We start from the raw sequence: 14,321 nt of genomic DNA, 5'->3' as shown, positions 1-14,321 counted from the left end.
CCTATTTGATGTCTGTTGCTCAGTACACCAGTAGTTTCTTTCTTTTTCAGGACATTCCAAATTGTTGTATTGGCTATGCCCAATGTTTGTGCAATAGCTCTGATTGATTTTCCCTCTTCTCTCAGCTTCAAAATGGTTTGCTTTTCCCCCATAGACACCTCTTCATGTTTGCCTAACTAAGCACTATTTAATGAGCAACTAGAAACACCCATCAGTCACATGTTCCAATACTTTTCCTCACTTGAAAAGTGGGTGGCTTCAAACAAAAGACGCTATGTTCTGGGTTGTTTAACACACCTAGATGTCTATACCATGAAATAAAAGATGGAATTCTTGTCTCATATCCATATTTTGGTCTGAAACCCAAATGTCTTCAGTATACAACAAAAACAAAGGAACTGACCTTGCGGTTCCAATACTTTTGGAGGGGACTGTATAATATGCTGAAATACGTGTTTTAGTGGGGTTTGTGAGTGTGCTTTAGTAGTGTACTGTAAATAAGCAAAAAATTCAGTATTGTGTGTGAGAGTCTTTAAGGAGTGTGTGTGAACGAACAAAAATACATAGTGTAGTAGTGTAAATGAGTAAAAAAAAAAAAAATGTTTAGTTGTGTTGTAAATCCAGTAGTCCGTGTGAAAGCATTTCAGTAGTGTATGTGACGGCATTTCATTGTGTGAGCGAAAAAAACATTCAGTAGTATATACGTGAGAATTTCAGTAGGGTGTGAGAGCGTTATTGTAGTGAATGTGAGAGCGTTTAACTTTTGTGTGTGGGATCGTTTCAGTAGTGTAAGCATTTCATTGTGAGCGTTTCAGCACTGTAGTTTTGAATGAACATTTTAGTGTGCGAGAGTGTTTCAGTAGTGTTTATGAGCCAAACATTCAGTAGTCTGTGTGGGAGCCTTTCAGTAATGTGTGTGCGAACGTTTTAGTTGCGTGTGTCAGTGGAAAAAAAAAAATCATCAGTGTGTGTCAAAGCGTTTTAGTACTGAGTATGAGAGTATTTCATTAGTGTGCATGAGAGCGTTTCAGTAGCTGTGTGTGTGAGAGAGGTAATCCTGAATTATGTTCCTGGCGGCCCTTCGTAGGGTTACTCTTTTCGCTTGTGTTGATGCTTTTTGTTGATCCGAATAAGTGTTCATGTCTGATATTGGGCATCAGTGAAATATGTGGGAGGTTACCACGGCCTGTTGTCGGGGTTGACGGTGCGTCCGGGCAGCGTGGAGCCTCACAGTGTGGTGGAGTGTCTGTACGCCTGCAGGGAGGGCCTGGACTTTGGAGACTTGGAGACTTTGGGATCTGGAATGAAGGTAACAACCCTTCAGGGAATTGTGTTGGGCCTCATAACATTGAGGAGATGATTATAACAATCTCCTAGCAGGAGATTCCTCCATGTCACTAAAGGAGCAGTGACATGGAGGATGACATTTAATAATATTCCATTTAATGTACAGTGTTCTCTGCTGTACAGTTTATAGTTTATATTACAGTTGTGAATGTGAGAGCAAATGGTTGTTTGTCTCTATGTCCCCTGCGATTGGCTAGCAACCAGATCAGGGTGTACCCCGCCTCTCGCCCAGAGTCAGCTGGGATTGGCTCCAGCACACCCGCGACCCTAGTGAGGATTAACGGTACGGTAAAATGGATGGATGCATACTTAACTAATTATTTAATAAACTAGATTAAAAAATGTTGAATGTCTGTATAAAATTGTTTATTTTACTAATGTTTAGTTTTTTTACTTTTTTCTTTATTAAATGTTGAATGTTGAACTAATTAAAATTGTTTATGTAGGTTTTTTTTATTTACAGTACATCAATTAACCAATTATTTAATTTGATAAATTAATGTTTTAAAAAAATTATGATATATTATGAAGCAATTTTAGGAATAAATGGCTAAATTAATGCAAGAAATTACAGGACTCTTGATAGAATGGAATATATAAAATGTATTTAGCTTGGTTAAATGCAGTTTTCTAACTTGCTGTTTGATGTTTTCAGGTGCACGTGAACCCAAGCCAGTCAGTGTTAGTCCTGGAGGGGGACGACATTGAGAGTTTTAACCGTGCCGTGCAGCAGGTGACCTACAGGAACTCCCTCCGCTTTGCCACGCCCGGAGTGCGACCCCTCAAACTTACCACCTCGTTCAGGTACCGCAACTCCTCGCGGCATCTAATCACCATGAAACACATTTGAGTGCAAGCACGCAGCATGTGGATATTTCATTTACAATAGCACACTCGAGGCAGGAAATGGAGCGCGGTTGCCAAGCTTCTATAATAGACTTTTTATTCCCCTCTTGGCTGCACAATCAATACAAAATGAAGTCAGGCTGAGGGGTTGCGCCTTCATGATGTAAACTGTGAAAGTGGAATATTTTGTGGTGGAAATGTTACATTGCCAGACATTGCAGCCCCAGGCACTTGTCACATAAAGTGTCACTCCGGGGCCTGTGACCGCCTCTTCTTCCTCCTCCTCTTTCTCCTCCTCTTCCTCCTTCTCCTCATGAACTCATCAAACATGACTCTTGCCTCAGCGCTGATAAGGGAAAATAATCATCAAGAGATAACTACAAGTATCTGATCTCCTGTTTGCTCACTTCAGCCCTAAAGTCACCTGCGATCTTCTTGGCAAACTGCAGGTTGCACACTCAATTTATCTATTTAGCTTCGGTAAAGTCAAGTAGGACTTAATTCAATTGGCAGCAGCTCATGGCCACTCAATTAGCTTTTCAAATAACGCAATGAAGGGATGATTCAAATTTCAACTCTTGTAAAGACCCAACAGTTTCTGCATGCTTACATCAAATTGCTACTTGCCGTGGGCTCTTTTTATTTTATTATTGCAGTATGAAACTGTATGTGTAGCTAGAAATAGGCGTTAAATACGGTACTTTGTCTTTTGGAGATTGAACAAAATTGGCTGAAAAGAACAATTTTATATTTGTTCCATGAAATCATATTCACTTATTCCCTACAGTCTATCTTCTTCGTTTCGTGGCATTTCTCTTTGCTGCTCTACTTCCAGTGTATGTGGATGTAGATTTTTGTTATATTTTCTTGTCCAACCATATTTCAGCCTCTATGTGTTGCCATGTCAATCTAATCTGCAGACAGCCTTCAGAATACCGAGGTAACTTTAACTAATTAGAAATGGGACTGTTATTTAACCAATCAGATTTCAAATTCGTCCTCACAGACGATGATGTCAACAATTTTCTGTTCTCTGGTTGGTTGGTCAGCGCAAAAGTTGTTACAGCAAAGTTCAACGAGCAAAACACTTCTGTACCAAGTGAGTGTCGATGCCATACCTTCCACAAATATGCCCGACCTTGAAAATTTTAAATTTTCACATGAAAATGCAATTTTGTGTTGGGCAAAAGATTACTGTATTTTCACGACCATAAGGCGCACTCAAAAGTCTTAAATTTTCCCCAAAATGGACAGCGCGCCTTATGTGTGCACCGAGTTCCAAAATCTATAAATGTTGCTGTGTGATAAGCGCTCCGCTTGACTGACTGGGAGCATTTCCTGCCGACACGCTGCTTATATAGAGGAAAGGCAGACGTGACTGAGTACAGCATGCGGACGTAAAGGGGGAAGGGTGAGCGTGAAGGAGGACGCTAAAGCCACGCCCCCAGTAGGTATATAGCGCCGGTATGTGCATTGTACAAAAAAACATCAGTTTGGCTAAGGACCCCCGAAAATGGCACCTACGAAGAGACGCGCTTACGAAGCACAGTTTAAACTGCAAGCTGTCAGTTACATGGAGGAACATGGGAATCGAGCAGCCACGAGAGAATTCAAGATCAACGAATCCATGGTTCGCAAGTGGAGGAAGCAGGAAAACAAGCTTCGCCAAGTCAAGAAGATGAAGCTGAGTTTCCGCGGAAACAAGGCGAGGTGGCCCGAGTTGCAAGACCCACTCGAGCAATGGATTAATGAGCAAAGAACAGCCGGGAGAAGCGTCTCTACAGTCACCATTCGACTGAGGGCAATAACGCTTGCAGAAGAAATGAAAATCGAACATTTTCAAGGAGGTCCATCTTGGTGCTTTCGTTTTATGAAACGGCGCCATCTATCCATCCGGGCAAGGACTACCGTGGCGCAGCAACCTCCGGCAGCTTACAAGGAAAAGATGGCCATCTTCCGCTCCTACTGGAGTAAAAAGATTGCCAACAAACACATCCAGCCCAACCACATCACCAACATGGACGAGGTGCCGCTCACTTTCGACATCCCGGTGAACCACACTGTAGAGAAGAACGGGACCACCACGGTAGCGATACGGATAATGGGGCACGAGAAGCCGGCTTTTACTGTTGCTTGGTTGCCATGGTAATGGACAGAAACTGCCAGCTATGGTGATTTTGAAGAGGAAGACACTGCCTAAAGAAAAGGTTCCAGCCGAAGTCATCGTTAAGGCCAATCAAAAGGGCTGGGTGGACGAGGAGAAAATGAGAAAGTGGCTGAGTGAGGTGTACGTAAAGAGACCGGATGTTTTTTTCCACGTGTCACCGTCCTTGTTGATTTGTGACTCCATGCGCGCCCATCTCACAGCCACTGTGAAAAACCAAGTGCAACTAAGACTGGGAGGCAACGCCAAGCGAGTTACGCCACCAACTCGCGTGGCGTGTAGGTCTAGCTACAGTGCTGTGAAAAAAATATTTGCCCCTTCTCAAATTCTTATATTTTTGCATATTTTCCCCACTTTAAGATCATCAAACAAATGTAAATATTGGGTAAAGATAATGCAAGTAAACATAAAATGTTGTTTTTAAATGGTGATTTTATTTATTCAGGGGGGAGATGGGGGAAACAATTCAAAGCTCCCTGGTCCTGTGTGAAAAAGTAATTCAAGAACAGATGAGAAATAAAATAATTGACATCTATCAGTCTTGAAAGGGTTACAAAGCCATTTCCAAAGCTTTAGGACTCCAGCGAACTACGGTGATAGAAAAATGGAACAGTGGTGAACCTTCCCCGGCCTACAAAAATTACCCCGAGAGCACAGCAACGACTCATCCAGGAGGTCACAAAGGAACCCAGCCAAATGACCACTGATGAGAACAAAGGCCCTCGAGCTCTCATATAGTGGGGAGGAGAGATTTGTGCCGAACTCTAAAGTGCATCTCATGGTGCCATTCTAGCCACACCCCCAAAAAATCAGTTAAACTGAAATGGTGAAACACAGTTTTAACGCTATATCTCCACAACTGAGTACTAAATACCGTAGTTCTCAGTTTTTGCGAATGTTGCCAGAAATTATCTTGAAATATTTTAAATTATTTAAGTTTTAAATATTTTGAATCAAATCACTGTATTCACTTTACTGGGCCCTTAAAGTGTGGCGGGATTACATTTAACAATATTATTGACAAAAGATTTGTGAATAAGGTGATATTTGTTTTTTAGTAATCTTTAAAAAGTGTTGTTTGTAACTACATTCCCTGGTGGATATGCTACAAGCTCTCTATATTTATCACTTTTAACTAAACGGAATAGTTAATATCCTAGAGTCCACACTTCACATCAAATATCTGCTAAATGGTCTTATTACTGTCAATGTTTTTAACAGAATTGGGTCATTACAAAGAGGCTATTTTTGTTCAATGTATCTGGTTGAAATCGGCGCTGATATATATATATATATATATATATATATATATATATATTTATTTATTTTTTTGTGTGTCCCATATTTTAACAATCGACTGGTACTTTTTTCAAGAAATGCATTGTGCCTTCTAACTCAGTTGATTTGGATGTTGCATTGATCATTTATTCCATTATTGCTGTCTTTAGTAAAGGTGAAGAAGTCAATCAAATGTACAGTAAAATGCACAGAACAGTCTTTTGTCTAAAGTTAATGCTCCAGCATGTTCTACATCTACACAACTGCGTCTCTGGCTTTAGTTGTCGCTTTTCGCTGGTGAAATATTAATTCCCCCTCAGATTAGTGCAGTCCAGTGCATGTATGTGGTGAGCTGCATATTTATATTTATATTTATAACACAGCAAGAGTGAGAGAGAGAGAGAGAGAGAGAGAGAGAGCGAAAAAGTAAGCTGCTGACAAGGCAGATCGCATCAAACTCAAAGCCCGAGCACATAATGCATCTGTCTTTAAAATTAAAATTATTTCCCCTGTGATTGGCTGGTGACCAGTCCAGGATGGCTAAAGTCAGCTGGGATAGGTTCCAGCTCACTCGGGACCCTAATGAGGACAAGCCCGATAGAAAATGGATGGAGGATTTCTAGGCCACATGTTGGTGCGGTAGGGTTTCTCTCTCAACAATTCAAGGTCATAAAGAGATTGTTTTAGTTTCAGCTCAAGTGTGCCATGACTTTTCTTTTTTCTTTATATCACCCCCGCCCCCTCCTCCTTATTTCATTGCGTGTGTGAAGATTAGATTGATTTTGGGCCAGGAAGTAACCCAGATGGCTGAACAGCAGGCCCTTCTGGAGAAGCCGATAGAAGCAGCTGCTCACTGTGATAGTGGAAATGTAACACACGCATTCACACGTGCTGTGCTTAATCCACCCGCAAATATCATCATACTGATTTATCAAGCAAATGTATAAATATTTTGCAATCCTATGGCATATATTTTTTATTCTCTCTTAATAGTATAGTAAGTCTTTGATGATGTATTCTGTATTATATTGTCTTGTAGATGTATTTTACTGCTTTTTTACGTCATGGTCAGGGGACTACAGATGAAAACTAGCCTTCTGGCTAATTCTGGCTTTTTTAACCATGCGTACTTCATGTGTTTTATGAAATTGCATTGTCCCCTTTCAAATAAACTGATTAATAATAATAATAATATTTGTCTATATTAATGGTACAGTATTTAACAAAACGACCGTCTTCTGGAATTTGAGGCAGAATTATCCCAACAGTATGTGCTACTTGGGAACAATCAGCGGAGGAAGCTATTGATTCATTGATTCACTATTTTAACCACAGACGCGCATTTAATTCAGTTCATCCATGAACTGTTTCTAACACATTTTGTTAGTAACATGTTGAGATGGAGGTATAATAGAGTGCTTTTGATTCAGGCTCATCTTATTTGCTAGGGAAAGAAGTAGGGATGCCCATGAAAATGAACTTCTCAAGTAATTTTGTTTTGTTTTTGTTTTTTAACCATTTTGCCAGTTAAATTGCGAAGAAATGGTGGCAAAATGGAGCACGCCAGTTGGCAGTAATCAGCAGAGGCAAGCGTGGATTTTTCAGGCTAAACTTATTTGCTGGGTAAACAAGTGGATTGCAACCGTTTTGACTAGGAATGGCCATTAAAATCAATCAGTCAACAAATTGTTTCATAAGCATTTTGTTGATAAATCTTGCAGAAATGCAGGAAAAGTTTAGTACTCTTGATGCAGGCTTAGCTTATTTCCTGGCTAAAGAAGTAGGTATGCCCATAAAAAATCAATAGTCAACTAATTGTTTCTTAAGCGTTTTGATCAAATCTAGTGGCAAAAAATAAATAAATAGTGTGGTGCGAGGCAGCGTCCAGCAGAGGGAGCTGTTGATTCAAGCCCAACGTATTTGCTGGCTATAGAATCAGGGAAGGCAATAAAAATCAATTAGTGAGCTCATTGTTTCTGAAGCATTTGGCCGATTAAGTCATGGACAGTTCAGGCCAAATGGAGTGCACACCTTGGCAGCAACCAGAAGAGGGAGCCTTTAATTCTGACTTAACTTATTTGCTGGCTAAAGAAGTGGAGGGCCATAAACACTGACCGGTTAGTCAGTGAATTGTTTCTTCAGCATTTTGTCAGTTAAGTCATGAAGAAATTGAGACAAAAAGGAGTGTTTGACTTGGCAGCAACCAGCAGAGAGAACTGTTGATTCAGGCTTGACCTATTTGCTGGCTAAAGAAGGGAGGTGTACCTGAAAATCAATTCGCTAATTGTTTCTTAAGCATTGTATCAGTTAAGGCTAGTGGCAAAAACAACTGTGGTTCTTTTATTTTATTTTGTTTATTCAGGCTAAACATATTTGCAGGCTAAAGAAGTGAAGCATTGCAAGCCAATTAAGGTAAATAGTGCTACTTGGCAGCAACCAGCAGAGCAGAGGGAACTGTGGATTCAGGCTCAAACTATTTGCTGGCTAAAGAAGTAGGAGGGATCACATAAATTTTGTTAATTTCAGTTTCAGACTTTTCTGGCTAATGGTCGGCTTCTCAACCCTCCTAGATGTTTCAACGAGGAGAGTTGTCTGTCCCTGAAGCCGCTGGAAGGTTACCTGGTGGTCCTCCAGCCTGATGCTCCTCAGATCTCACTGTCCGGGGTCGGCCCCCATCTGGCTCGCCCTGCTCCTGAGTTCGAAGGCCCCCGGGGCGTCCTTCTTTTCCCCGAGCTGCGGATTGTCTGTTCGCTAACGCATGCTGTCAACACGGCTGCACAGGGGATGGAAGGCGGTGGTAAGTCAAAGAAATACATATCTGTTGACTACATCAATCAGTATGGTTCAGTTCGGTATCATACACGTTTAACTTTTTCCATTGTAACGGGTCCCAAATTATCCAATCTGAACTGTCTCACTTTTCAGGAGGCCTTTGTCAGGGTACAGTAAGCTTTGGTGGGCCTCAGTATGCTTCATTATTCCTTGGTATGCCTCGGTATTCCTCTGTATGCTTCACTATTTGTCGGTATGCTTTGTTATGCCATGATATGTATGCTTCAGTATTCCTTGGTGTGCCATGGTATACATTGGTATCCTTCAGTATTCTTTGGTATGCTTCATTATTCCTCTGGATGCTACGTTATTTTTTGGTATGCATCTTTATGCCATGTATGCTTGATTATTTGGTATGATTGGGTGTTCCTCGCTATGATTACGTATGTTTTAGTACGCTTCCGCAGACCAGTATTCCTCTGTATGGTTTGATATACTTCCCTATTCTTGGATATGTTCCGATATGCTTCCATTTTCCTCAGTATCATTCTGTATGCTTTGGTATTACTTGGTATGCTGTGATATTCTTTGGTATGCTTCAGTATGCCTCAGGTAGGCCTTGATACTGTATGCTTTTGTATGCATTGATATTCATCGGAATGCTTTGTTATGATTTGGAATGCTTCTTTATTCCCTGGTGTGCGTCGGTATTCCTTCGTATGCTCCAGTATGTTTGGTATTCTTCTGCGTGCTTCTTTGAGCTTTAGTATGCTTTGGTATTTCTCAGTCAGCTTCTGTATGTTTTGGTAAACATTGGTATGCTTCAGTATGCTTCGTTATTCTTTAGTATGTTTCGGTATGCTTCGTTGTGCTTTGGTATTCCTCCGTATGCTTTCTTATGTTTTGGTACGGTTTGGTATTCCTCGGTATACTGTGGCATGCCTCAGTATCCTCCAGTATGCTCTGGTGGGAAGGAACTTGACACTAGACAAAGTTGATAACGCAAAAGCAAAAATTGTCTGTTGACCAATTAACAGACAGCATTATGTTTAGCTCCACCCTGCACTTAGATGCCATATTGTGTCCATGTGACTGGTACCCCAACGAAAGGGGGCGAGAAACTGGGATGATATCCCGGAGGATGTGTGTGTACCCTTGACATCTGACAATGGAAACACTAGGAAAACCTTGAACCAAACTGAACCCTACTTCTTATTGAAACAGGGCATATGTAATCTTCAACAATTTCTCCATAGATCATATTGATTTTTCAACTGATTTTTACGTGGTATTGCAGCGCTGATGTCTGACGCAGTGGCCCATACTTTGGACGGCTGTGAGGTTCAACCTCTGGGCGAGGAGCTAGACCCAGAGAGGGAGGAGCTTCTGGTCGATATGGATGTTGTGCGAGAACGGGGTTTGGAGATCATCAATACGACCGCCTACATTGCTATTACAGGTAATTAAGACAATGGAGCCTACAACTTTGGAAACCAATGCAATGGAGAGCTCATACGGTATCATATGGTAGGTAGACTGTATTCTCGGGGTGAACACACTAAAGAAGTAAACCAACAGAAAGTGGGCTTAATTATTTTTGCATTAACATTGCAAGTTCATTTAAAAGAGGATCCAATTCGGTTTCTGGTCAACTTCTTATTCAGGCCTGATGGAGCCTCAGTCAATACAAAAAAGGTAATGTGACATTGCACAGGTTAAGCAAACTTGAAAATGACTGACACTGAGACCATCTCTCAGTATGATTCATTTCAAAACTGGTCTTACTTCAGTTACAGCCTTCATTTATGTACGAATAAAATAATAATTTGGATGTTTGAAAGAAATCAGGTGGAAAATACCATTAAAGTAAACCAATAGAATGGGGACCCAGTCCTCTTTGCTTTCACATTTCAAAGTTCATTTGATACTGTCTGGAGTGTTTTTTGTGTTCACTATACACTGTTTCAACCACATCCATTACATCTTTTCCCTGGCTCTCCAGGTGCTGAATCCATCTCTGTGTACGAGGACGTCCTTCGCTCAGTCCGCTACCGACTGTCCAGGAGCTCGTCCCGCTTCGAGAGACGCTTCCGTCTGTCCTGCTCCGAGATGAACGGCAGATACACCAGCAATGAGTTGACTCTGGAGGTGAGGAGACGCGTGAGTCTTTGTGTGATTCTCCCAAAAGCCTTTGTGAAAGATCAAATCCTTTTGGAAATGTACTGAACATTATTCAATTTCACAGTATTGATTTGTTCCTTCCTCTCTTAGGTGAATTTTCTCCACTCCTTGGATAGTATGTACCGCCCATCCCACCTGATGGCCTCCCAGCAACAGTTTCTCCATCAACATGCGGGCGAGCTCAGTGGACACGCCTTGCCCAGCCTACATCGCAACTCAGGTGACATGTTCGCTGTTCGCATTTTAAACGGTTTATGTCAATAGTTGTTAGGCTTAATAATTTGGTGTTGTAGCTTATGGTAAATGTTGTGATAAGAGTCTATTTTCAGGAGTGGATACACAGTAGCTGATGTTCAGTTTACGATGACAAACCCGAGTACCAACTGTATCATTAAAATAATAGCTCTTTCTTAAACTTAATTTTGTTCACAGCTCTTATACTAGATCTCATTAGATTGTGCAAGTGGTCATAATGCTGTGATTGGTTGTATTACACGAGACTGCCTCTACATCTAATTTATCTTCAGATCATGAATGTGATTATCCATTTTGCTGAAAGACATGTCGGTGTTGTTTGTCAGTGGTCCCCGGGGCAGCCACCATCATCATCATGGTGTGTGTGGGTTTTCTGGTCATCATGGTGATCCTGGGTATTTTCCGGATCCGTTCCATCCACCGCCGCAGTGAGGAGGCCCGCGAGGCCGCCAAGGAGGGCGGCGGCCAGTGGGACGACTCTGCACTCACCATTATTGTCAACCCCATGGAGGTAAAATCACCACATGTGGGTTTGATCTTATCTTTTTCAATGTAATTGTTACTCCTTACTAAACTATGACGTATCGATCTATCCAAATTTTCCCCATGAGATATCTTTATTCTCATAATACATTTTTTCTTGAAATGTATTACTAAGTCTCGTAAATTGCAGAATGTGAGTACATTTTTCTCCTATGCTGTTGTTGCAGTCCTACAAGTCTCACATGGGCATGTCCGCTGACACGGAAGGAGAAGGCGAGGAGGAGGAGGAGGAGGAGGAGGAAGAAGAGGAGGTGGGCGAGTCGCCCAACAATGCCAGCGACGACCAGCGGATCATCTTCAAGAAGGAGGGGAGGGATGGCAACGCCTGTCGCTACTAAGCTGCATGTACCTGCACCAGTTCTCATGGATTTTCTGATCATGTATGGAATGTACACCTGCAAAAACACACAAAACACAACACATTTGATGTAATACTCAGCCACACGACACCATACGTGACCTATAGCGGACGGCGGGCAGTCGTTCTCCACTTCGATGTTCAGCGGCACAATGTATACACTCAATGTAATTGAACTGCCTGAGCCACACAAATGATTTGTGGTGCACCAGTTCGACATCACAAGATGATGATAATAATAATAATAATAATGTGTCTGTATAGTGTGATGCTGGATGAATGAGGCTGCTTTGTTTAAACAACAAAACAATAAGTGATTGTATTGTATTTTGTTATTGAACACACAATTCAATCTTTGCTTGAATAAGTAGGCAAAAGCCCTGATTTCCACATGCTGACACACACACACACAGAGAGATGCATACAGATACAACTCAATAGACTGAACCACAAAGTCTGGGCACAAGCTGTCTCCTTCCCCTTTGCGACCTCTCTACACATTCCGCGATAAATATTTGTGTTTCGTAAGACTTTCATCTGTGATGGAGCAATAGGGACACACTGAAAAGAAAAAAAAGACTACTCCCACAATAATGCCGTAGTGTTTGGAGAATTACAAAATAGTTGGAAAAATAGTTGTAATTCTTACAAGAATAGTCGTAATACAACAAGAAAATAGATAAGAAGAAAAGGGTAATATTATAAGAAAAGGCATTGTAATTTGATTACAGGAAAAAAGAGGTAATATAAGAAAACATATTCAACTTAAGAAGAATAAAGTTGTAATATTTTGAGGTTTTTTTGCATTTATGTGGAAATTTGGACATTCTTGCCCTTTACTCACTAAATTTAGTCTTAACTTTTTTTCTCATAATAGTCTTTATTATCATAATTAGTTTTTGTATCACACAATTCATATCACAATTTGTCTTGCAAACTTAAAACATTTTACTATGATTCTCAACATAATTGTATTTTTTTTCTTGAAAAAATACAAATTAATTAATTGGCATAACATTAAGACTTCTTAATTTGCATATGACCATTTTTTTCTGAAAAAGATTACACCTTTATTTTCATAACATTAGAACTTGTTTCTTGTAATATTATGACTCATAAAAAAAGAGACTTCATTCTCATAAACATTACAACTTTTTGGGTAATAGTATTTGACTATTCTCATAACAGTATGGCTTCTCTAAAAATAAAAAAAATCTGACTTAATTCTCAATTCAATCTATATAAAAATAGACAGTAAATCACAGCTCTAATGCATTTCAAATTGATGTCTGGAATGTCTTTAAACCACACAAGCACACACTCTTGTCACCACATACGCTTACACACTACAACGCTATCCCCCCGCGCTATCCCGGAATGTCAGCTCAGCTTGGGCAGTTTTGACTGTATTGATTGTAATGAACTGTATGTACATACAATGAGAAATATTATGATTATTACTGTTATGAATTACTATTGCAGCCAGTTTTTCAGCACACTTGAAGAGGGAGCAGACGGTCATTTCCCTGTTTTTGTTAATCGCCTATTCCAGCATCGAGTAAACAGTAGGAAAGGAATACTAGTAGTCGTGGTGAAGATGATAACTGGCTTGATGAGTGTCTCTTACTTTTGTGTCTAATACTGTTGTAATTTAAGAATTTGTCAATATAGGAATCACAGATAAAAAAGGAAGGCACATTTGTTGTAATACCTGCAACTGTATATAAACGTGGCATCGCAATCTTTCACACTCTTTTGCATTACTATTCAGTTTTATATCTTCCATCTGATACTTCACTTCAACGAATGTACAACTTGTGCTTTTCACCCACCCCTCCAAACAGCCTCATCTCCAACACCGCTCCCCCACCTCTGTGTCTGTTGTTGTCAGTCTGTGTAGCCTTTCAATGTGCAGTGCTATAAGGAAAAAAAACAAGAAAACCCTGTCCGTAAATAAATAATAATAAAGCCTGTTTGTTTTTTGTTCTTTGGGGGGGAGTGTAATGTCACAAAGGAGTGTAAACATTGCATTGAATAACTTATATTGTATGACGCTCATTACTGGACCATTACCTGTAATTACTGATACAGCGATGATGAGATGGATTGTTACTTAGAGAAAACTGTTGGACATTGTGACAAAATTCATAATAAAAACAATATATGACGTCTCTGCGATAAGTCTTTCCCCCCCTTTTTCACACCTTGAATGTTTCAGTCTTAAGTTAAAGCAGACACTTGAATGCATCTTATATTTAGAAATTACAAAGAAAATGTAATTGTTCACAAATAACTTTGTTCAAGCATTTTAACAATACTGTGCAGTGGTGCCTTGGCTTATAAATTTTATTTGCTTCATGACCATGCTCGTACCTCAAATCACGCGTATCTCAAATCAACTCTTCCCACTGAAATGAATGGAAACGCCATGAATTAGTTCCAGCCCCTCCAAAAAGCACCACTATATTTTGTTACGTTTTTAATAAGAAAAATAGCACTGCATCATAAAATATAAAATACAATTAAAGAGAATGTAAGAAATAAACTGGTTTTATGAAGTATAATTAAGCCGAAAGA

General features: G+C 40.2%; 1 protein-coding gene across 2 annotated transcripts in view; it reads left to right on the top strand.

Moving 5' to 3' along the window:
- Positions 1 to 13,907, top strand: part of clstn3 (calsyntenin 3) — a 36,531-nt gene extending 22,624 nt beyond the window's left edge. Inside the window, exons 12-19 of one of the 2 annotated variants that reach the window (XM_061674385.1) lie at positions 1,161 to 1,309; positions 2,003 to 2,151; positions 8,206 to 8,432; positions 9,705 to 9,866; positions 10,410 to 10,555; positions 10,679 to 10,808; positions 11,170 to 11,354; positions 11,554 to 13,907. In XM_061674385.1, coding sequence (XP_061530369.1) covers positions 1,161 to 1,309; positions 2,003 to 2,151; positions 8,206 to 8,432; positions 9,705 to 9,866; positions 10,410 to 10,555; positions 10,679 to 10,808; positions 11,170 to 11,354; positions 11,554 to 11,724 — 1,319 coding nt within the window. In that variant the 3' untranslated portion in view covers positions 11,725 to 13,907. Of the gene's footprint in view, positions 1 to 1,160; positions 1,310 to 2,002; positions 2,152 to 8,205; positions 8,433 to 9,704; positions 9,867 to 10,409; positions 10,556 to 10,678; positions 10,809 to 11,169; positions 11,370 to 11,553 lie in introns of both variants that reach the window. The other variant, XM_061674384.1, reaches the window with a different exon arrangement.
- The last annotated feature ends 414 nt before the right edge of the window (positions 13,908 to 14,321 follow it).

Source organism: Phycodurus eques, chromosome 4, assembly GCF_024500275.1.
Source record: "Phycodurus eques isolate BA_2022a chromosome 4, UOR_Pequ_1.1, whole genome shotgun sequence".
Taxonomy (NCBI): Eukaryota; Metazoa; Chordata; class Actinopteri; order Syngnathiformes; family Syngnathidae; genus Phycodurus; species Phycodurus eques.
Note: the sequence above shows the minus strand (reverse complement) of the source record. Positions and strands in the feature narration are given on the sequence as shown.